Source organism: Anopheles coluzzii, chromosome X (assembly GCF_943734685.1).
Source record: "Anopheles coluzzii chromosome X, AcolN3, whole genome shotgun sequence".
Taxonomy (NCBI): domain Eukaryota; kingdom Metazoa; phylum Arthropoda; class Insecta; order Diptera; family Culicidae; genus Anopheles; species Anopheles coluzzii.
The window spans coordinates 20,254,870-20,279,644 of record NC_064669.1 but is presented as its reverse complement, the minus strand read 5'-3'; the positions used below and the strand labels follow the sequence as shown (position 1 = coordinate 20,279,644).

The following is a 24,775-nucleotide window of genomic DNA, read 5'->3' as shown; positions in this document are numbered from 1 at the left end:
GTTAGTTTTTTATAATTTAATTCATGTTTTGAAATTCGTGTTAAAATTGAGCTTTTAATACTGCTGTTACTGAATACTGCTTTTTATGAACCCGCATATGATATTTACAGGATTTTTTACTTGATGTCACAATCGTAACAACGTTTAACGCAACTGCAGCATTTTACAGGACAAGCGCATCAATTGTTTTTGGAACGTCATAACGCTTACAGGGTTTCACACTTTATCTCAAGACCGCGGGACCCCTTCCCGAATCTGTCTTAGCCAAAGCCAAGATTGCGGTATGATGCTTGAAATCGTTGATGATACCTGAAAACGTTGATGATACCTGAATTCATCGGATGCAATGCTGAATCTGCGGCACATTTCTCGAAACACACTGGTCCGCGCCGAGGACATGCGGTCGAATATTTGTTTACACGGATAACCTTTGTGTACATCAGTCTATTAGAAACTCAATTATCCCTTTCGTTTTTTACGTTTTTTAAAGGTTATCCGTGTAAACAAATATTCGACCGCATGTCCTCGGCGCGGACCAGTGTGTTTCGAGAAATGTGCCGCAGATTCAGCATTGCATCCGATGAATTCAGGTATCATCAACGTTTTCAGGTATCATCAACGATTTCAAGCATCATACCGCAATCTTGGCTTTGGCTAAGACATATTCGGGAAGGGGTCCCGCGGTCTTGAGATAAAGTGTGAAACCCTGTAAGGTAGCATTCGCACTTGATATCTCAAGCGCGATTATGTAGGGGAAAACGGGGCAAAATGGGCATGTTAAGCAGTTTACTGAATACTCCTTTAAATATGCCACAAAACACAATTATTCTTACATTATTGTATGCCTGCACCATTTATCTATGGATTAAAATTGCCACCTAAAATGAAATTAACTTTAAAACATGAAAAACTGTTAAATAAATGTTGATGTTTTACGAGGAACTATTTTGTCACGCGGGGCACGAATTGTACAGAAATATCATATATTTAAAAGTATATCATGTAAAACTGCCACGCATCCCTGTGACATTGATTTAACACTAGAACCGCCGGACTTTTCAACCTTACTAAAACCGCCATATGGGACAATTTTGTCCCATTCGTTATGTGTACATATTTAGACATGTTTATTATTTCCTAAGGGTTTCATGTGGTAAAATAATTAATAAACTCCATAATTAGGTATAATAAATCTTTATAAGACGACGAACCAGTGCTACTAATAAAATTGTGCTAGAGTGTACGGTAGAATGCTTTTATGGACTAGCCGATTGTATATAGCGAAAACATAAGCACGTAGTAAGCAAAAGTAAAAGCACGTATGTAGTTAAATACTTTCGCGCACTTTTATTGTTCTATTCGTATTGACATGCCTTGTCACAAAATGCGTACACGCCAGTGCTGCCAGACTTGCAGAAGCACACCCCTCACTCGTTGACAGCAGGGATGCCAACCATCACAATTAAATTTGCTTATGGGACAAAAATGTCCCATATGGCGGTTCTAGGATAAAAATGATTTTTTTAAAGAACCATATGGAATACAATTATTTTTATTAGCACATTCGAAAGATCGTTCAAAATAAATAAAAGTCAGAAAATTTCAATGGTTTGTCACGACGGCAAGCGGAATAACACACCTTTTCCGAGTGCGATGGGACAAAAAAGTCCCATCGGCGGTTCTAGTGTTAAGCTTATTTTCGAAAAAAAACTACATCAATACACTACTCAATCTTAATTTGCATTTTTCTTGATTATTTGTTATGTAAGGGTTAAGAAACATACATGGTGTTCATAGAACACTCTAATGAATACATTTTGAGCTTTGGAAAGTATATTTGTAGTGAAATAATGCTTAAATAGATGATGCCTATCTTACAAGGGAAGAGTCGAATCGACTAATCAAGATGATGAATTATCTAAAAAAGACCTAATCAGACTCAGCAAAAACATCGTTCCTTCGTCATGGCAAAGAATATGGCACACCACATCAAGTCGGACTCTACGCCAAATCAAAACATCCACAAACGGTTGGCCAGATACAGACTCTAGAAAAGACCAAAAAGTTTTGTCTAGACTACGGATAGGTCACACACTCCTCACCCACAGCTATCTAATGGAAAAGAGCAGTCCCCCACTATGCAGCTATTGCGGTGTCTTCATTACCGTCAAACACCTTTTGGTTGAATGCCGTGGTTACGAACATAAACGCATAGAATACAACATCTCAAACAACATTGATGATGCTCTATCTTATAACAAACTCCATCAAAAGAACCTCCTCAAATTTCTGAAAGACACAGACCTATACAACAAAATATAATCTAATCAACCCAACTCCACAGCAATAATCTACCTGCAAAGAGATGAATGTAGTCGCAAGACTCAAAATCTCTATAAACAAATCTTACTACTACTAGATGATGCCCATTTTGCCTCCCATGTCCATTTTGCTCTGCTTTCCCCTAATATAATACAGGAGGTTGCAAAAAGTACTCAAAACCACCGAACGACGAAGAACGATCCTGAGTCAATCGCAAGTCTGCGGAACAATACGTGAACACATTGACGATACCGGGATCTGCGGAGTTGTATGGCAAGACATGTTTTATTTGTTATTTAGTTATTATGTATGCAACGTATTTTTATCAATTCTTCTATACTTTTTATGTGTTTAGTTCACTTATTATTATGGGATAAGTCTTACAAATTATTCGTAAATTTATTTGCAAATAATAGCTGGTATCGCGAAAGAATTGGTTTAAAATTAACAGTCGTTAAAAATTAACCAGAGTCGTTAAAAATTGCTAGAATTTGGCATCGCGAACGCATTGAGTTCATTTGTTAATTTTAACGACTGGTCCTATGCCGTCGTTAAACAAACGACTGTCAAGAGCGTATGCGATACAAATTAACAGTCGTTTAATTATACTGCTCGATTTTTTTACCCGTGTTTGCCTATATGCGATATCGAGCAGTCGTTAACTGTTTTGACGGTCGTTTATTTTAACAGGAATGAACAACAAATGAACTCGGTTAAACCAAAATGAACTTTAAACGACTGTTAAAATGTGTTCATTTATTCGCGATGCCGGCTAATATTATTAGCACGAATAACCGGGAATTCGAGCAAATTCCCTTAAACTGGAGCCTTTAACTTCCCTTAAACTGCACCAGTTTAAGGGAATTTAGAAAAAGTCCGGTAAAATCAACTGTGATGCGGTTTTTTCGTTGCTTTTTTCTAGATTCGATCGGAAATGATGTTTCCTATCGTTATAGTTGGTCATGTAGCCATTTTATACTTAAATAATATCGATTTTTTATAAAATAATGTCACACAAAATTCGCTTTTGTTTTTTAACAAATACCAAAGCTATGAATGTAAAATGAGCTCGACGGCATCATCCATCGATAGAAGAAAGCTTAATTTACGAACACACCAAATCTTAGCGCTTCCAACACAATTGATCACACACAATTCCACAATTTCAGGCGTATCGAGTACTAATCGAGCAGATATGGAAAAACAATTTCGAGCAAATGTCACTTGGGATATAGGTAAACACGGGTAAAAAAATCGAGCAGTATAATTAAACGACTGTTAATTTGTATCGCATACGCTCTTGACAGTCGTTTGTTTAACGACGGCATAGGACCAGTCGTTAAAATTAACAAATGAACTCAATGCGTTCGCGATGCCAAATTCTAGCAATTTTTAACGACTCTGGTTAATTTTTAACGACTGTTAATTTTAAACCAATTCTTTCGCGATGCCAGCTATTGTTAGCAAGGTGCTGTCGTTCGTGCGTTCCGTTCTTTGAAAAAACCGGCTTTGTCACTCTGTTCACTCTTTCTCGCACACAGTATGTGTTGCCTGTGCACTCTCCCATGCTCACAGGAATATTCGTCGCACTTCGTCGCGTATCGTTTATAAAAATCGTGATAAGCGAAGCCAAAAATGGTGTTGCATTTGGTATTATGGTGCAATTTGTAACATCTATTATACTTTTTGTTATAATTTAGCTTGTCTTAACTAGACAAATAACTATTATAAAATTTAAATCTGTACTCATATGACAGAACGGGTTGGAAAAGATGTATTATAATATGCGAGTATGAACAACGAAAAATAAAATGTATTTATTTTTTATGCCACGATATCCACTTGATCTTGGCACTCGGCATGATTCCAATATTTAGCCATTCGATTCGAAGCATTCTGTTCCATTCGACAACCGTTTGAGTGCCGTGATGTTGTAAACGGTTTATGTAAAAAAAACTATTTGTTTTAAACAGTAAGTGAAATTCAAATAATAAGTCAATCTCGTGATACAATCGTCAACACGTACCACTCAATAACATCGGCATAGGTAAAAGCCGCGAATGGATCGTGCCCCCATACGCTGGGATGATTATCCTGCTATGGGCATTTAAGTTACTGATAGCCAAGCCTATTAGTGGTACAGGAAGGCTTTGACCGAAAATGGTCGTTGCATCTAAAAAGTTTAAAAAATGCTAGATAATAAATGCATGCTTTATATTAGCACAGCTGGTACAGCTTACTGGACATAGGTTGAACCCATCTAGATTTGGTGTCAAATATGATTTCAGATTGAAGAAACGCCTTTCCGTATCCTGTAACAAATACAAATTCCCATAGTTTTTTAGCTCGTTGCCACGATTTATTGAGCGCTACCCATTTTTTTAAATTGGATTGTATAGATGTTCAATAGGACGATACCAAAATTATGAGAAAAATATACAAAAATATATGAGAAACGGTGAATAAAATCGTGAGAGGGACCCAAAACATTACAGGAATCACGAAGCGAAGAGATGCAGTACGTGTTAACGAGGGAACGAGATAGTCAGTTATATTTTCATCGTCATAGTCGAGTAGAAAATACGCTAAACATATCGCTAAAGCTGCATCTACACGATTAGCACAAAAGAGTGAAGGTGTCAAATTTTATATGGCATTGACACCTCGCGAGCAGATTCTTCCATACAATAGCACATTGTGAACAAATATGCTACCCGTGCATAAACGCCTTAACCGTAGAGTTGGCAACCAGATTTACACACGTAAGTTGGCAACCGGCATACCCGGGTATTCCACACGTTTTGATGCAAAAAATTAACGATTTTCATAGGTAAACAATGCTTTCTATATTTCAATGCTGTAAGCAAGTAATGCCGACCATATATTCTCTTCTATTTCATTTATTCATTAAGTTTTTTTCATTTTATTGTAAAAATAACGGTCAAATTGAAATTTGGAATCGCTTGAATTTGACTCGGAAATAAGCACAATACGAAAAGAGGAAGAAGAGAAACATCATTCTCCATACAAAATGTATGGAATACCCGGGTATGCTGGTTGCCAACTTAGGCAGCGCTCTAGCAGCAATCGAACACGACATCGAACATGAAAAATATATGCGATTTGACATGTTCGATTTGATAACCAACAAATCGAACATGTCAAATCCCATACATTTTTCATGTTCGATGTCGTGTTCGATTGCTGCTAGAGCGCCGGGTTACGTGGTAAAGTTAAAAAAAAATCCAAAATAAAATACTTACAGACTGTTTAAAATTACAATGTATGCACCAAAAAATCAGAAATTAAAAGTTGGGAGGCTACGGAAAATTTCAGGTCAATAAAAGCAATGAATCAAAAGTTATTTCAGTTTAAAGTTAAAAAAAATACCCGGGTATCCGGTTGCCAACTTAAAGGTTAAAAGACATGGGTGGTCGAATTCAAAGCATGAGTCAGCCCGGAGCAGTGTGACCTGGTTCTCGTTTTGGTATAAAGAATCACATACGTGTAAGATATGTCTGATCTGCTATCTGAAGAGATAAGAATGGTGATCCGAAAATGATACCTGGTAACTTGCTCATTTGGCACATTCGAGCCGCTTTATTTCTCTCAGCCCTGCATGTTTCGCTCGCTCAATTTACTGATCCGGATCATTTGAACGAATCCGGATATAATCTTACATTACTATAACGAATACATAATACAGCAATTATCCGCAGTACGCGATACTCGATATACGCGAATTCGCAGTACGCGATTCCTCTAAATTTGACAGCTTCATGTGTTTTTTGTAAATATTTTAATTCTTATAAATGTTTTATGCTCTTTTTGAATTTTCTTAATGTTCTTAATGCATTTTGAATAAAATTTGTACATAAGATACCTGTTTTATAACAAAAAACTTTAATGCAAAACTCTGTGGCGATATATTTCAACCCTCGAACCGGTAGTATAAACTATTTTTCCAAAGGAATCCGCTATACGCGAAAACTCGAGATACGCTATTGCGCTCGGTCCCGTACGATAGCGTATATCGGATAATGACTGTAGTCTCAATAGGCTTTAAAATGGTCAAAACGTAATGAAACTTACGTAATGAAACTAAATTTAAAAACATTTGTGCCGCATTATGCTGGCTACTTCTGATTGTTAAATCTCATCCTTTTAAAATATGTTGCGTTTCGAATATTTCAGTCACATTTCACTGATCAGAAACCTGTCAATTGTCAAAAAACAACAAAATAAACACATGGCGGTTCTGATTGACAGCCGATGTAAGTTTTTACTTCTGGGACTTAAGGAATTGTGGCGTTATTTCAACAAAATTATAGTTTCCGTGTTAATAGTATTATTTTATAAATACTATTGATTAGTCCTGTATCACAGGGCGTAATTTTTATATTGAACTATATAATATAAAATGTCACTAAAACTTGTGCGGCCAATGGGGGTAAATTCGACACCCCACTTGGTAGTAGTGTAATGCTTATTTGTAGCATGTTAACTTTTTTTATATCGTAATTTGAAAGTGCCTGTATTTAATAAAGATGCCCCTTAACGATGTACGACAAACGTAATAATCAAGCTGAACAAACACGCAATTAAAAATACCGTGAAGCTTTAAAATTTAAGATGTCAACAAACCTAGGAAGTTATAATTATGGAATTTAGCTATTATTCTCTCACAGAACGTTTGCCAAACTCGGACTCAAAACATGTACTTTGTATATGGTTTAGACTTATGAAAATTAATGTTGTTATGGCTTTGACCGTATTTTAGGCTGACTTTAGGCCGGGTAGGCTTAACTGAAGAAAAAAAATAGTCTCTGGTTTGGAATCACATTGACCGATGTTCGCCTTTTGGCTTTCGAGTTGGCAGAGAAAAATAAAATTGAACACCCTTCGATTTTATAAAAAAAAAGAAAAAGATTACTGGAAGATGGCCAGGTTATTTTTTTAAAGGAATCTTAACCAATTATTCCGTAAACCAAATGCTATCGCCGCAGCTTCTACTATATGGAGTCTGGTCCGATGCTATTTGTTATGAAATTTTTGTTCTTCCTTGTAACTTCATTTTTTTCGTATATTTCAATAATGTTTTGTGTTAATTTTTCATAAAATTGGTACGAAATACTTTGTTGAACTTCAATGAAAACTACAGGCCATCAGTATTTGTTATTTTAAAAGCTAAAACCAATGTGTCGAAATCACCCCCAAGGTGTCGATTTTACCCCATCATAGTGTCGAACTTACCCGCACTGCAGTCGTGACGCAACAAAAAACACACTTTTTTATTTTTACCAAAATGTTATCAAAATCAATCCAAGAACCGTAGTTTCTTGTAAGATGGTACATAATACACCAAAAAAGCTTTTTCGATGTCTACTAGTAAGTTTACAATGGCAAAAGTATTGCAATCAGAGGAAAACCTTAAGGTGTCGAAACTACCCCCAGTTCCCCTAACTGTGAAGGCAATCATCCAGCCAACTTTTGGGGGTGCCCAAAGCGACCAACAAAATCAAAAGCCAGTGCTCCTAAACTACCTGCATCGAGAGAATTTGTATTCGAAGGAAATGCATTCCCTGTGCTCCCTCCTACGTCAGCGTCCAAAACAAATAAACTCCCTCACATAGAAGCGAATCAAACAAATAGCAGTACGGAGGATTTGTTTAATGCGACTGAATTAACAGTCATAGTTGGTGAAGTATTTTGCAAATTACGCGCTTGCAAGACAAAACAACAACAAATCACCGCGATATTCGAGGTTGTTAGTAAATTTTGTTTTGCTAACTGATGGATCATATTCGAGAAATAGATATATCATACTGGAACGCAAACGGTGTTTTAAATAAGAAAATTGAGCTAGAAAACTATTTAAGGAAAAAAGACGTTGACTTAATGATTATAGTAGAAACATTCTTAAAACCGGGACAAAGATTCAACATTGCTAACTATAGCATCTGTAGACTACATAGAATCCTAAATGCCAAAGGAGGGATTATAATACTTATCAAAAGCAACATTGCTTTTAACCTTATGAAAGCCTTTAAAATGGAAATTATAGAAACAATAGGAGTTCAAATTAAGACATCTAAGGGCCCATTGTCAATAATCGCAGCTTATCATCCTGGCTCAAACACAGTGATGAGTAAATTTAAAAACGATCTAAGAAATTTAACTAGACTAAAAAGTAGCTTTCTAATATGTGGTGACTTAAATGGTAGGCACAATATGTGGAACTGTGCCTCAACAAACGCAACTGGCAAAATATTATTTGACGAATTGCGCAAGGGGCAATTTTCGATTTGTTTTCCTGACACACCTACTCATTTCCCTTCAGACTCTACAAGAAATCCTTCTACGATCGATATTACGCTAACAAACAATTATCATCACATTTCCGACCTGAAAACCAGTACAAATTTCACTTCTGATCACCTACCAGTAACATTATCTGTACTAAACGAAAAGATCAATCTCAAACCCGACAGAACACTTCATGATTACACCAAAGCAAACTGGCCCTTATTCAAACATAGCATCAATTCTAAAATCAATCCAGCTGAAATTTCACATGACAGAATACATAGTCAAGCTCAAATCGATAATATGATAGAAAAATTAACTAACACTATATAATCCGCGCATGAAATTGCAATACCATCAAAATCAGCTGGAAGGTATAACATAATAATCCCCCCAGATATCATAAAGCTTATAAAAATTAGAAATACGTATCGTAAACGATGGCAAAGACACCGACTTAATAATACATTAAAACAATCATATAATTTTTTGAAAAATCTGATTAACATTAAATTATCTGAACTGCGAAACAAAGCGTGGTCAATAAACTTAAATTCAATGAATAAGGACAAACTTAATAAAACTAAACTATGGAAGTTTATTAAAATCATTAAAAATAATCAAAACGCAATACCAGCATTAAAAAGCAATGATCAAACGCTCATAACGTCAAACGAAAAATGCAAAGCACTGAAAGATGTTTTTGAATCAGCACACACAGTAACAGCAAATTTTACAAGCCCAACCGAACGTCAAGTGAAAAAAACCGTTAAAAACTTTCCCAGTATCAATCAAGAACTTATACAAAATAACCTATTCAAACCAAAAGATATTACACAAATTCTTAAAAGATTCAAACCGAAAAAATCATCTGGTATTGACAACATAAATAACTGCACACTCAAAAAGTTACCTCCAAAAGCCATTATATATCTAAATACCATTCTCAATGGTTGCTTAAAACTTGGCTACTTTCCTAATGCTTGGAAAATAGCTAAAGTTATCGCGATACCCAAACCAGGCAAGGATCACAGTCAACCAGAAAGCTACCGACCGATTAGCCTTCTTAGTTGCCTAGGAAAAATTTTCGAAAAATTGTTAGAAAGCCGAATGGCACTCCATACATTCAACAACAACATAATCCCGAAAAGTCAATTTGGTTTTCGTCCCTCTCTTTCTACCACACACCAACTCCATAGATTAACAAACAATATCGTACATAACAGATGTAATAGAAAATCAACCGGCTTAGTTCTTCTTGATACTGAGAAAGCATTTGACTCCATCTGGCATCAAGGTTTACTTTCCAAACTCATCAAACTAAATTTTCCCAGCTACTTAATCAATATAGTAAATTCGTTCATTTCAAATCGCCAAAACAAAGTACATATTTTAAACAGTACATCTAGCACATATACGCCAAAGGCAGGTGTTCCTCAAGGCAGCGTTCTGTCGCCTTTACTGTTTAATATATATACCTCAGACATACCCCACATGAAGAGCTGTGAGCAATTCTTTTATGCTGACGATGTTGCGTTTTCATCATCAGCGAAAAGTCCAAAAACAATAATTAGAAATTTAAATACTGCTCTGAAAAAATATAGTAAATACTGCACAAAATGGAAACTTAAATTAAATGGAAACAAATCGGAAGCTATCTTCTTCACTAGGTATACCTGTGCTCGGAAGCTTCCAAGTACTTAACTAACAATTATCGATTGTGAAATTCCTTGGAAAATCAGACTAAATACCTAGGACTTATACTAGATAAACGACTGACATACGGATATCATACAGAAAATGTTACTGTAAAGTGTGAAAAACTATTTAGAATTCTGTACAGTTTTCTTAACAGGATATCGAAATTAAATTTCGAAAACAAAATGCTATTGTACAAAGCATGTGTTAGACCTATTATGACATACGCCTCACCCAATTGGTCAAATTGTGCCCAGTCACACAAATTAAAATTACAAAGAGCCCAAAACAAATGTTTGAAAGCTATCCTTAAAGTCCCTCGGTGGTACAACACAGCTGCATTACACATCGAATGTAACATTCCCACAATAGTGGAAATATTAGCCAGGTTGAAATCAAATTATAACGCTAAGTGCACAACTAGCCCACTGCAAATAATAAGAGAATTGAACTCTTAAAAATATAATTTTAGGTTTACAATTACTATTATTATTTTTATTTTTATGTTAAGGCCTGTACATAGTATCATAAGCAGCAAAAATTAGTATAAGTCTTGTATTCAGCCAAGGGGTTTTCAATTCCAATTATATTTTTTCCCCTTAACCAAATTGTTCCTTAATTTAGCTTTTGTTAGAAATCTTCCTTCCGGCCAAGTCCTTAGAAAGTCCTTCCGGCCAAGATTGCCATTAAGATTAGAATTCAATGAGGAGAGAACATAGTTTCGTGCCCATTATCGCGTAAGATTTCAAACTGTTGTACTTACTAATGAAATTTAAAAATGGAAATAAAAGAACTAACTAACTTCATAACATCCTCATTTTGGTGGATAATCTTAATTATTTAACGACCTCACATTAAAATTTACCATTATTTCGTCTAAAATGTGCATAATTAGTACAACTAAACAACGATGCACCATATATCGCAGTATACCATGGATGCTTTGTTTACAACTGTCCTTTTGGTCGTAGTGCATAATTTACAAGTGAACAAATCGGGTTTCTTGTTGATACATTTTTTTTCATTTTTGCAGGTGTTTAAGCTTCTTCTTCTTCTTTTATTTGGCGTAACATCCTACGCGGACATGCCGGTCTATACAGGCTTTCGAGACTTACTTCATTACCACGTAGCCGGATAGTCGGGGGGACGGTCCATTCTGGGCTTGAACCCATGACGGGCATGTTATTGAGTCGTTCGAGTTGACGACTGTACCATGGGACCGCCCCAGTAAAAACATAAACGATGCGAATCGCTGACGACTTTAAAGTTTAATAAAGATCGACATTTAATCACACGAACCCAACCCTGTAAGTGTTTGCTTGTTCATCGGCTAAGTCGGATGGTAAGCCTCCAATCTCAGCTTTCCCACCGGATTCATATCCGTTGAGGAAATTTCAATACCTTTACAAGATCATCACGGATGGCATTAAAGGCTCACGAGGGTCCGAATGCCGTATTTTTGGAGATTCTTGATATAATGTAACAGTTTTATCACTTGCTGGAATATTTCAACGGAATTAATGGAATCGTGCAAGCACTATATTGAAGGTAGGACTTAATGATTAGCTCAAAATGTAATGGAATGTGTAATCCAAAAAGGGAACCGAAAGACAAAATTAACGCCTAAATCATAATGGATTCCGTGTACATAATAAGTTCTACTTACTTGATCTGTTTTGCGGCATCTGATAACTCATGCTGCTTCAACAGGCGGGCGCGATCGACTGCCAAGCCTTGGGGTGTAAGCGCGATGGTGTTGATCGTGGATCGGTTAGTTGGATGCAAACGACGACAGCGTCGGGTTTTTTTTACGGTCGAGTGTGATTGTAGAGGTAAGGTGCGTGTGTATGGGCATTCCCACCATTGATCCAACCAAATGAACGAGGTAGAGCATGAAAAATAAAACGACAAAAATGTGAAACATAATGATATTTTAAATATTCGAGTTTGAAAACATACATACATTAACTATTTAGCCTAACATGAAACGATTTATTTGTAATAAAACGATCTCGTTAAAGCGAATTTCTACGCGTAATCTCCAACATATCTTTATCTTTTAATGGATCTGATAGATTCCTGTAAATATAGGTGATCCCTAACGTGGTATGGTCTAGTTGGAAAAAAATCACTGTCCCGAAAACAAAAATACCCTCCGCACCCCAGAGAGACATTAAAAAACGATCGATGAAAAATTCCTATTCCGACTGAGTGCAAAGCTCGCTAGTTGCGTAAGCATTATCGCAATAATGAAATCTAATACTTACACACGCGGCACGTGAGACGATTTGCAACTCTTCTCACTATGAACACTCTTCTCAGTACAGATGGGTTCTAACGATTTTCGAACTCCAACGATCTAACGATCTAGTCGTTCCATCGTTCTATTTTTATCCATTGCACCGAGCTTCACAAAAGCTCACTATAAGCACACCATCTAAGGTTCGGATCAATGCGAAAGTTCGTCGGCTCTTTTTATTGCAACTTCACGATCATTGGGATTAAATCTACTCTACGAAGATTTAAGAATAAGATGCCACTGGACGAAAGTGGTCGAGTGAACAATTCTGGACAGCCTTCTACAAGACAGAGCTCGCTACATTGTTCATGCATTTTTCAGTTGAGTAGAAACCGCAGTTGCCGGTCTAGTGGTACGTACATTCGTCAACTCGTGAGGCTTAAAACATGCCCGACATGGGTTCGCATTTACTAATATTCCACTATATATGCTATTAATACGCGGACCAGAGGCGGTAGCATATCATTTATTCGCGTAAGTGGAATTTAGATTTTTGTTGACAAAGTATAGCTAATTTTCATATCATTTTGCTTCAAGTGGTAAGTTTTAGCCACTAAATTTGGTAATTCTTCTGAATTCAACTGAAGATAGCAATTTTGAGCCTTTTAGCATAAGTTTTTTTTAAATTCGACCAAAAGAGAATTTATTTTACTATTTGACATTTGATGTGTCCAAATCAGTACAAAGGATTTTCAAATTAAAAAAATCGTGTATTTCATTTCATTTATTAGTTTCAATATGTCTGCCTCAGGGGTTGAACATATAATTGCTTAAAAACCTAGTTGGCCCTATTGGTACTAAACTAACTGAAACTTAATTAAACTAAGGGGAAATAGAAAAGGATGTAACAGAATGGAAATCCATAGTGAAAGGAAAATAAGCAGCGGATAAGAAGAAAATATTTAAAACAAAAAAAAATTAAGAATAAAAAAGACATAATTAGAAAAAATAACAAAGAGCCGGAATATAAAATTGGAAATTAAAATCCCGGTACTGTTCATTGAATTGACGCAAACAAATTAGCCACGGGTCGTTAATGCCAAACGCTGTATTGCGGAAAGGTATTGCAAGAGCAGTCCAATTTCTTAAACACCTGGAAGGAACATACCAACTAAGTTGGGAAAGCAAGTCTGGAGCATCTATATTATCAATTATCAATTCACAGCAGTGGTCGATTAGTTAGAACTGTATTGGGTGAAAAGTAAATCGGTATTGCAAGAAAGCTATGTAGGACTTATAACGGGCCCGATTATAAATGCGATACGTCGTTGCTGCATATTTGAACAGTCGTTTAGTGAATGGATTACGGTATTCCCGATAGTCGCGTAAGTAGCGCTGCTTATCACGTTTCATGGATTTATGCATTGAATTGCACCAGGGAGGAAAAGAAGGGGCTTTACGTAAAGGACAGCACAATGGGAAAGCTGAAGACACTAGCTGTGCGAAAATAGAGACCGCTTCGTCCAGCGAAGGTGCCGAGTGCACACGTGACCAATCAGTATCTAACAGCAAATTATTAAGTTTTTGAAAATCACACTTTCTAAAATTATATGAGCAATAGAGGTTCCCTGTATTACTCCTAACATGAGTCGACAACTGATTAACGGATGTGTGATTAATAGAAGTACACAATTCTAATGCTGGGTGATGCTGATCTTCAGGTAATAGAGGAGAAGCCGCTAATGAAGGAACACTGACGTGAGACGCGTAGTTATCATGAGGAGAGTAGTAGAAAATTAGGTCCAATTGAACATTCCGATTATTTAAAATGCCACTGAGCTGACGCAAGTTATAAAAACGAATAATGTAGAAAAACGCATCAACGGATGTAGGGGAAACTTGTGCACGAAAATACTGATGTATTGTGTCGTGTATCCAAGAAATATCCGCTCGATTAAAGTCTCCAAAAAGCAGCATACGATCATGTTTTGATCATGTTCATCCTCGTCAATGTACTATCGATCGTTGCATCAAGTGCACTGAGCGTATTTTGGTTTTTTTGGCGAGAGAAGGGGGTATGTAGATTGCACCGATGAAGATAGAGCGAGAGATGTTTTGATAGTAAATATTGAGTGTTGTTGAATGTCAACAAACAAACAAGGAAAACATTAGTAGACGGGACCATAACAGTCGATGTAGACGGAAAGGCAGGCATTGCACATACTGCTGCTGCTGTTGATATTGATGTTGTTGAATTAATTGTAGTAGCTGTTGTTGTAGTTGCTGTTGTTACTATTGTTGTTGTTGTTGGTATTGTTGCAGGCGTTGATGTAAGTATTGTTATAGACGTTGCAGCAAAATGTTCGTCTATGGTGGGTTGTTGGTTTGGCTGCGTAGGTTGTAATGCAGTGACGGGGATGCTGGTGGAGATGGGGACGAAAGATGCGGGGGCGATGAGGTGAGTATTGGTGATTGTGCGTCGATTAGTGGCGGCGACTGTGGAGCCGGTGGTTGCTGTTGATGTTGTTGCAATGCGTGTGGTTGGTATGGAAACTGAAACCCCCGTTGCGAACGAGAAACCGGTAAATTCACGAAACGCAACTTCAGCTGGCCAAGTATTTTGAGTCAGAGCCTCATTCTTCAAAGTTGATGGGATGCCGACTTTGAAGGAAACGAATGTTAGTCGGCTCAGATCCGCATCATACTTGGTTAACCGGCGAACATGTATATCGTTTGTATTGAGCTTAGATTTAACCCAATTTGCCATATCGTCGGGAGTCACATCAGGACTGATGCTGGTAAAAAATAGCCAAAAACGAGGTTCAGGATTAGCCACGGTTTTTATCTTAATACCATTATCATCAGTGTTAGTGCCTCGCAGTAGTGGTCTGTTGCGATTTTCGAGTATTTCCCGTTGAATGCGTGAGTGTTGTCCGAGATGAGTGCCTTCGTACAACTGTGTGCGTGTTGACTCTAAGGCACGGATATTAGTCGGGGCAACAACCCTTTCCTCCCTAAAAGGTAACTCTTTAATTAGTTCGACTTTCATTAGTGCCAGGGAATCCGTGATTGTTGATGTTAGTTCCTTGTCGCGTATATCGAGAAATATCTGTACTGCTTACAGGGTTCGAGTCATATAACGGAATAGTTCAACCGGGTAGGTAAGGGAATGTTTCAAACGGCTAGTGGAATTTTGCATGCATACTGTGGAGCTGTCATCAGACTGCCGGTGCCGCTGTAAATAGCCCAAAACATTTTCGTTAATTTTATTTATTTATCATGTTTAATTATGACACCGCGGCAGAATTTATTTAGTGCATCGTGTGTAGTGTTGGGCATTGTGCGCGAGTGCGCACTGTGCGCACAGCACACCTCATTGTGCGCACTGCACAGCACACTTTGTACTGTGCGAGCACACTTCGCACAGTGCGCGCACTTCGCACTTTTCGCACAGTGCGAGCACAATCCGCACTTTTCGCACACTTCGAACAGTGCGGGCACTTTTCGCACACGCCGCACAGTGCGCGCACTTTTCGCACAGTATGAGCACACTTCATACTGTGCGAGCACACTCCGCACAGTGCGCGCACTTTACACACAGTGCATGAACAGTCCGGACTTTTCGCACACTTCGCACAGTGCGAACACATTCCACACTTTTCGCACACTTCGCACAGTGCAAGCATGTTTCGCAAATTTCGTGCAGTGCTTCACTTTGTACTGTGCGAGCACACTTCGTACCATGTTACAGGAAGTCAGGTGGTATGGTACTGAGCATATTTTGACAAACCGCCTTTAAGCATCAGCATCAGTTAGCATTAGCGACTCCGATCCGTTGGTGCGACGAGTTCAAGTCGGGGCGAATCAAAGATCCATAAATCGCTTGCACACATTCATACCACACACATGCCCATCGCCCCCCCCCCCCCCCCCTCCCCTTTTGCCCTGTCCCATATCTTCTCTTCAGTTAATCACAAAATTTGACTAGGGCTCCGAGTGAAAATTGTAATTTTTGCATCAAAACATGCGCTGCTATCGCAAGCCTGCGACGCGAATAACAGTTTTCCCGTGAAACCAGCTGTCTGTTTTATTGCACAATCGCAAAGCGGTGGCTCCGAGTACAAGCACAGACACGTTTCATCTCAGCCAAATTCAAGAGAAACCTCAACCCACTGGAGCGTCGTTTACCTACGACCTTCACAGTTCATAGTTGTTTTCAAGAAACGCGTGCTTGATGTCAGCCGATTTTTCCTGATAATTTCTTCGGCTATGGACCGCTGTGTTGATATTGTGTTTCGGGGCCTTTAAATTTTTGTCTGGGTGTGTTGTATCCTTGTGTTTGTGTAACGGGTTTTCGATCGGGATTCGAAGAGGTCAGGTGTCCGCCAAGTTCATCCACTGTTAGACGAACCCGATGGCTGAGTAAATGAACTCTAAGAGAAAAAGCTGACATTGGTCGTGTGGTCGTGGTCTTTGTGTACGTACCGCCATGGTACGAAGTGTGCTCGCACAGTGCAAAGTGAAGCAAGTGAAGCTTGCACTGTGCGAAGTGTGCGAAAAGTGCGGAGTGTGCTCGCACTGTGCGAAGTGTGCGAAAAGTCCGGACTGTGCTCGCACTGTGCGGAATGTGCGAAAAGTGCGCGCACAGTGCGAAGTGTGCTCGCACTGTGCGAAATGTGCGGAGTGCGCGCACAGTGCGGAGTGCGCGCACAGTGCGGAGTGCGGGCACAGTGCAGAGTGCGCGCACAGTGCGGGGTGTGCGCACAGTGCGTAGAGCGCGCACAGTGCGAAATGTGCACCGCACACTGAGATGTGCGTGCGTGTGCGCACAGCACACCTAATTGTGCTCTTTTTCCCAACACTAATCGTGTGTACTGCTAAATGCCATACGAAAACAACTAAAAATGATATTTTTTAGAAAACGTCATCGGTATCAACACGAATCTTTTTTACACCGGCACCCACAGTCTGACAGCCGCTCCACAGTATGATTGCAAAATTCCACAACTCGGTTGCAACAATCCATTAATTGTATGATTGCAAACCTCCATAGAATGCTTACACGATTCCACTACCGGTTTGAAACATTCTCTAAACTAATTGAACTGTACCGTTATATGACTCGAAACCTTATATTATTGAACAGCTACATTGCACCATTGCACAGCTTGTTTTTTCGTGTGGCGCTAGTTCGTTTATGTCTATTGCTGGTATAAAGGTTATGCCATGACATGTTTATTAAATACGTATATATTCACATGCCTCTCGCTTTTCCTTCACCAAGTGAAACCAGTGCCTGGCATGGTCCGTACCTAAGCGGAATTTTAAAACTGTGCACACTCGTACAAATAACAGACCGATGATTCATATACGGATATGGACGCTGTGGCTGTCACTGCGCGAACTCTCAGAATACTGTTTCTTTGTATGAGTCTCGAAGCGAAAACAACCGACATGTGTGTTTGGTACACATATACAAAGAAAAAGTCCTCAAAGCAATACGGCCGAAGCCGTTCTTTGTGAATAAGTAAAAAAAAGAAAAATAAAGGAAAGGAGATAGAGAGAGAGAGAGAGAGAGAGAGAGAGAGAGAGAGAGAGAAAGAGAAAGAGAAGAAAAGAGAATTTGTGTGTGTATGTATGTATGTATGTATGTATGTATGTATGTATGTGTGGTGTGTGTGTGTGTGTGTGTGTGTGTGTGTGTGTGTGTGTGTGTGTGTGTGTGTGTGTGTGTGTGTGTGTGTGTGTGTTTTCTCTGCTTCATCCTGTCTGCTTGGCCGCCTCTGTCTGCCACACCATCTCATTCGATACACCTTACAGACCTCTGACAAAAATACCCCTTGTTGTTCCAAGCGTAAAGTCATAAACATAACACACATACACTAACCGAAATGTGATACACACACGCACACACAAATCAAGAAGGGAAGTAGCTCATTTGGCAAGTCGCTTTGATTTAAAAGCAACAAAGGACCATTTCACCATAAGAACACTTACAAGAACTTTTCTAAAACGGCTTGCTAAAAACGTCTGAAGTTATAATCAGTTCTTCCAGCCCCATCATCCGCATGGATTTAATCGTTCCGGTGGGCTACTTCCGTGAGAGAGTGGTGTGTCTGGTACGATTCAACACACGCACACTCATCGAATCGTTCACGTCAGGGCTCAGCACTCATAAAATGATGAAATAAATGAAATGATTTTTGTTTTTCTCTTAGTCTTTACAGGGCTTCCGCTTTTAGCAAGAAAGCTTCAAAAGCTTGATTGCGAGCACCCATTTGCAATGGTGTTTCCCAATGAACACCTGCAACTGTATAGCGAATGAAGTATGGCCGTATGAGCTTAACAAATAAGACAGAAAAATGGTAACAGCTTTCTTTTATATTCAATACTCTGTTCAATATTCCGTCTGTTTTCACCATTATTTTAGATCTTTATGATAAAGTTCAAATACAGTATGCTGATACGGTAGCCATCATTATGGAATCCTTTTATTTCTTAGCTTTGTACGTATGTTTGTTTCGTATTTTTCTCGATCGCTTATTAATCAAGTTATAATTAATATTTGATCAATATATATTTATAGTTGATAATAATATTAATATTTGTTTCACTGTTCCTTTAGCATAAGCATTATTCGTTCCAACAAAACAACATCCGAACACATTAGCAGTATCTGTACCGCGCGCGCTGCCGACCCCTGTACCTTTTGTGCACGACCACTCGGCAAAACTTTAAGAAGGCTGCTGGCGCATTGGCCTTTTAGCTAAAATTGGATTTAATGAAATATTTATTATTAATATTATTCAGATTATACAGAATATTTCAATTACGTCTCCAAATATACTCGTTAATTCATTATTCCCACACAAGCACTATGTGATAGAAAAGAAATCATGCATGAAAAGCACCAATCCAGCACCAATCACGTCGTGTGTACCACCACGGCCCTTCGCGTCACAGTGGCCGCCATTTTGATCTGTTTACATTCTTGGGCCTAGCTGATGCTTTTCCCGTTCTCGCAAGTGCAAGGGGATCGGCGTGGAAATAGTACAACAAACACATACACACACACACTATCTGCAGTCACGAAATCACCGTTCTGGTGGGAGAGGCCGCGGAAGAGGGAAAAGGAGAAACGGCAGAAAAAAGAATTGCAGTTGAGTCATGTCTTTTCATCACCAGACAGGTAGTTTGGCTTACGGGGGTGATGTGGTGAAGTAGTTCAAGATTTAGCCACGGGCCAAATTGGCGGCGTTGCCCGATGTATTTATCAATAATAAAAAAAAGTGAAGAGAAAAAGAGAGAAACCACGAATCCTAATCCTTAAGATGTGGTTGAGGGGGTGCGATGGCTGATTGAAAGACGTTTTTGTAGCTTCTTTTTGCATTGGTGGTTTGCCTCTTTTTCTACCGAACAAGCTTACTCTGGATAGAGAAGAAAGAGAAGCGACAGGGATTGTTGCTCACTTATTTCACTTTGATGAGGATATTCTTCGTTAATAACAAAAAAAAAAACCGACTGCACACGTTTGGCTTCCAGTTCGCCCACATAGCAGAAAGAAGCAGTACAATACTCATAATGTTAATCTAATTGTTGATGAACCTGTGACTCATGACTAAAACAAACAACCTTAAAAAACTAAACAACATGGCAAAGAGTTATACCAAGGTTTATGCTTCGTATGATGCGTGTTCAATCAGACTCTGATGCTGATGCGAGAAAACCTCTCGCTTCGCTTCACACTGGTTTTAATTGCCCTGTAACCGTCCGCTCTTACACAGCAAACACACTAAACATTTCACGTTCACCTTTTCACCAACACAGAAATATTCGTGCATACATCCAGTTAACAGCATGAAACTTAATGGATGCACTCAGTAATGCACACGAAGCATTTTCAAGTACCCTTGTACCCCAAGCCAAGCCAACCAGAAACAAACCATTGAAAAAACATATCACTCATAAGTCTTGGGAGAAGCGTAGCAGCGTGAAACCTACCGTTTTTCGATTGATGATAATCCCGGGAAAAGGTTGATTGACTGTGCGTGGAAGAACCTGCTTGATGGTTGATGCACTTTACACCCTTTTCGGTTGTGTCAGAGGTTTCGGCGGCGGTGGTGTTTTTTGTCCCAAAACTCGAAAACACGGCCACTACACACACACACACTCTCGCTCTCACGCACGCACACACACACACGCAAGAGAAGCTCTACTTTCCACACTAAACAAAATGTCTATTGATTGATTCCGCGCGCATACAAACACGCTACGTGTACACACATACACTCGTTGATTTTTTTTGTTCTTCTCCTTCTTACAGCTGTAACAAGAAAAAGAAAAATTGAAAACTAGCTGGATTTCAAAAAAATGTTTCTTGCACACACACACACACACACACACACACACACACACACACACACACACACACACACACACACACACACACACACAAATGCGCCCTCACACGCTCTCGTATACATGCACTTTTAGAATATACCCTATTGATGGGCCATTTCCTTAAAAACAAAACAAAAAATCAACTGTAAATATTCCGCACATGTCATCAAAAACAGTACATCATCATCTCTCTTTGGCTGCTGCTGTGGGCCTAACCGAACAGAGGGGCCCACACTAAACAGCTACGAGTGGGCAAGCACACAACACACGCGTAGAGTCACAAAAGCATACATTTAACTAGTATGTACGCTCTCACACACACTATCACAAACCACACCAATCGCGATGAACAGGGTGGTGTGATAGAGTGTATACTACAGAGTGTGAATGCTTTCCCTCTGATCGTCCCACCCTCTTTGTGACAGTGAATTTTCCCGCAAGTTAAGCAAAAAGGGTGGAAAATCAAGACATGAATAATCACGATTTTGATCACACATTAGTATTGTAACTGAAAAAAACGCACCACAAATGTAAACGCACGCACACGGACAGAGAACGGAGTGTTGTTGGGACAAGAGATATTCACAACGCATCAATGCGTGGGGGCTCTCGACCACACGTAAGACGGATGGAGGAAAACTGGTTGGCCTGTTCGAGCCGTTTGCTGGAGTTAGTAGTCCATTCTGGACCCGTGAGCTAGGGTAGCGGAAAGGCGAGAGAAGCGACTGCGTGCGCTTATTGCCAGCTGTATACGAATGAATGAGATGAAAGAGCTATCCGGTTTACGTTAGTGTGTGAGAGCGGTAATGGGGTTTTGAATAATGAATGCGGCGAAAGAGCGAAAGGCGTGTATATGGGCAAGAGCATGCCATCTCATTTCCGCTTAAAAAGCATTGGCACAACAAAGAAGGAGCAGAATAGAGCTCTTTCACACCGGACGAACTTGACAGTTCGCGAGTTCGAGCCCTTTCACACCGGACGAACTTGACAGCACGCACGCCCGCATTAGCGATTACCGCTGCCTAAGGCCCGTGTCTGTGCTCCATCGGATGCGATTTTATCGGAAGGCCTGTCAAAATTTTATATGAGATTTGACTGATAACGTCGGACGTGCGATTTCGTCGTACGACGGAATAAAAAAAAATGATTTTGTCGGACGCCGCATCCGATTCTATCTATCTATCTATCTTCATCGTTATATTATTAAAATCATCCAAATAATCGCAATATGATACGAAAAAGCGTTTGACAGCACGTGCGATAAAATCGCATCCGATGGAGCACAGACACGGGCATAAGGGCTTAGTACTTGTTCCGACGCAGCGTATCGCAACGCATTGCGTAACGCTCGCTTGTATCTGTTTGCTGCGTTCTGCATGGATGTGTCAACACATGTCACAAAGAAAAACATCACAAACAGCAATAATACCTATTATTTACCGGCGGGCGGCTTAACCATGCGCATGAATTTGACAGTTGGCCAATCGTGGCGATCATTTTCTGCAGCAAAAACATTTATTGTGCAGCTTTCTAGAGCAGGGGTCTCCAAACTACGGCCCGTGGGCCGCATGCGGCCCTCAAGCGCCTTTAATGCGGCCCGGCTGGGTTAAGGTTAAATTAAATAGCTTTCTTTTCCAACAGATTATTTTTTTTACTTCTGAAAGATGAAAATCAAGATTCAATAAAAGATAGCTGCAGAAATTTGATATAGGGTAACTGTACCAGTTTTCGGCAGGCTAGTGCAGCAGTTTCACAAAAATTGCTCACACATCAATATTTTTCATTATTTTTCTTGAAAGTGTTGTTATTCTGGTTGATAAACTTTCATAGTATGTTACAATATTTTTTATTTGCCGGTTCAAATCCCTTTTTCATAAATATTCGTGAAAATGCAAACATTGATTTTGCTCCTATTTTCGGCAGTTTGTTCCTATTTTCGGCAGGCTGTGTTCCTATTTTCGGCAGCGCGAATACGGGTCAGAAAATGTTTGTATCAATGTGAATATGTACAAAAAAATGTTTAAAGCAATTTAACACTCTTACTTTCCTAAGATTGTTGTTAAAAAGCACGTTAATTATTAATTTTATGTTGCTTATTTTGGCCCGTTTTGACAGCCATTTTGATGCGATGTTTAAACAGAGCAGCCATTGACAGTTTGATGGTTATAGCGTACGGTGCGAACTGGCTTACAAATATTTATTTTTCTCTTAAGTTAGTGCATTTTTTTGTCGTAAAATTGGTGATATAAGGTACAAGAAAGGTCATATTATGTGTCGACATACGCATTGTAGTGTTTTGATCAATTTTAAAAGGAATATTCAGCCAAATTCAAAGTGTGTTATTGTTCCGAGTTTCGGCAGAAGCCCACAACATTGAGCTGTCAAAAATGAACATTTACTGTGTACCTATTTTCGGCAGCATTTAAAGTGAAAAATAACCTGTTTATCGTGATTTTAAAATTCCGAACAAGTTAGAATAAATTAAATAAGCATAAAATCTTTAATATACACCACTTTTTCATTGTTTTACTGTGCTGATTCTCTTAATCACAACACCTGCCGAACGATTGGCTGACAGCAAAGCTGCCGAAAAAAGCACAATTTATTTGATATTTTGGAAAATACGTAATGAAATGGTGTGAAATTTCGTATGTGAATATCAAATAAGTACACTTTCACTGCAAAATTGTATTTTTTGAAAATTTTTACCGCATTTGTGCAGAATTTCACGTTTTTAGCTACCCTGCCGAAAATAGGTACACTGCCGAAAACTGGTACAGTTACCCTATTTCAATAGTATTTTCTTATTAAAACGAGATTTGAACTTCCACTCATTCTAAAGGTAGCGTCAAAATGGCCCTCAACAAGGTTGATTGTGAAGCAATGCGGCCCGCGAACTGAAAAGTTTGGAGACCCCTGTTCTAGAGGCTAGTGATATTTTTTAACTTCATTTTTGATAAAAAAAACAATTGTTAAATCTATTATTTATGATTCAAAAATATTCTAGCAGTGATTAATCGATTGGTTTAAGGTGAATTCTCAGTAAACTAGGTAAAGTTTATAATTTTTATATTAATCTGACATTTTTTGGATCATTATTCGTGGAAATCGAATAACCGGTATCAGTAAGGTCCCGAGCTGCCCGAATAATCGACGTTCTACTATATAACAAAATAGGAACGAAATCTCGACGCACTCAAGAATTTGACGGTTTAAATGACTTGTGGCCTATGAAAAAAATATATATGCGTTAAATACATTTTTTTCCCTTTTTTTTGGCACAACAACCGTCAACAACAACTAGAAAAGTGAACATGGCTTTTAGTGACTTATTTTTAGTCTTTTAAAATAAACAGTGATGTGGCTTTTTTGTTGCTTTCTTCTAGATTCGCTCGGAAATGATGTTTCCTATCGTTATTATTGGTCATGTAGCCATTTTATACTTAAATAATATCGGTTTTTGATTAAATAACGTCGCACAAAATTAGTTTTTGTTTTTCATAAAAAACCATAGCTATGAATGAAAAATGAGCTCGACGGCATCGTCCATCGATAGAAGAAAGTCTAATTTACGAACATAATAAATCTTGGCGTTTTCAACACACTTGATTAGACACAAATCAATAATTTCAGGTGTATCTAGTACTAATCGAGCAGATATGGAAAAACAATTTCGAGCAAATGTCACTTGGGGTTGACGGGCATGTTGTTAAGTCGTATGAGTTGACGACTGTACCAAAGTGGGTTCATTATACAGGTGGGCTTATCCCGAACAATTTGACAGCCGTGCTGTAGAAAAATGAAAACGAA

At 38.7% G+C, this 24,775-nt stretch overlaps 2 protein-coding genes across 8 annotated transcripts in view; both read right to left on the bottom strand.

The window, feature by feature from the left end:
* The window catches only part of LOC120958823 (armadillo segment polarity protein), a 58,574-nt gene extending 36,815 nt beyond the window's left edge, over positions 1–21,759 (bottom strand). For 3 of the 7 annotated variants that reach the window (XR_007452063.1, XR_007452064.1, XM_049606580.1), the window contains exons 1-3: positions 21,489–21,759; positions 20,567–20,888; positions 11,993–12,059 (exon numbers count right to left, since the gene is read on the bottom strand). Coding sequence is in view for 5 of the 7 variants with exons in the window: in XM_049606580.1 (XP_049462537.1) it covers positions 11,993–12,023 (31 nt within the window). In the remaining 2 variants the exon portion in view is untranslated. Of the gene's footprint in view, positions 1–11,992; positions 12,060–20,232; positions 20,429–20,566; positions 20,889–21,065; positions 21,244–21,488 lie in introns of those variants that run through there. The other 4 variants (XM_040381866.2, XM_049606570.1, XM_049606568.1 and 1 more) reach the window with 4 other exon arrangements.
* The window catches only part of LOC120955849 (uncharacterized), a 271,175-nt gene that overhangs the window by 79,920 nt on the left and 166,480 nt on the right, over positions 1–24,775 (bottom strand). The gene's annotated exons all lie outside the window — the stretch shown is intronic.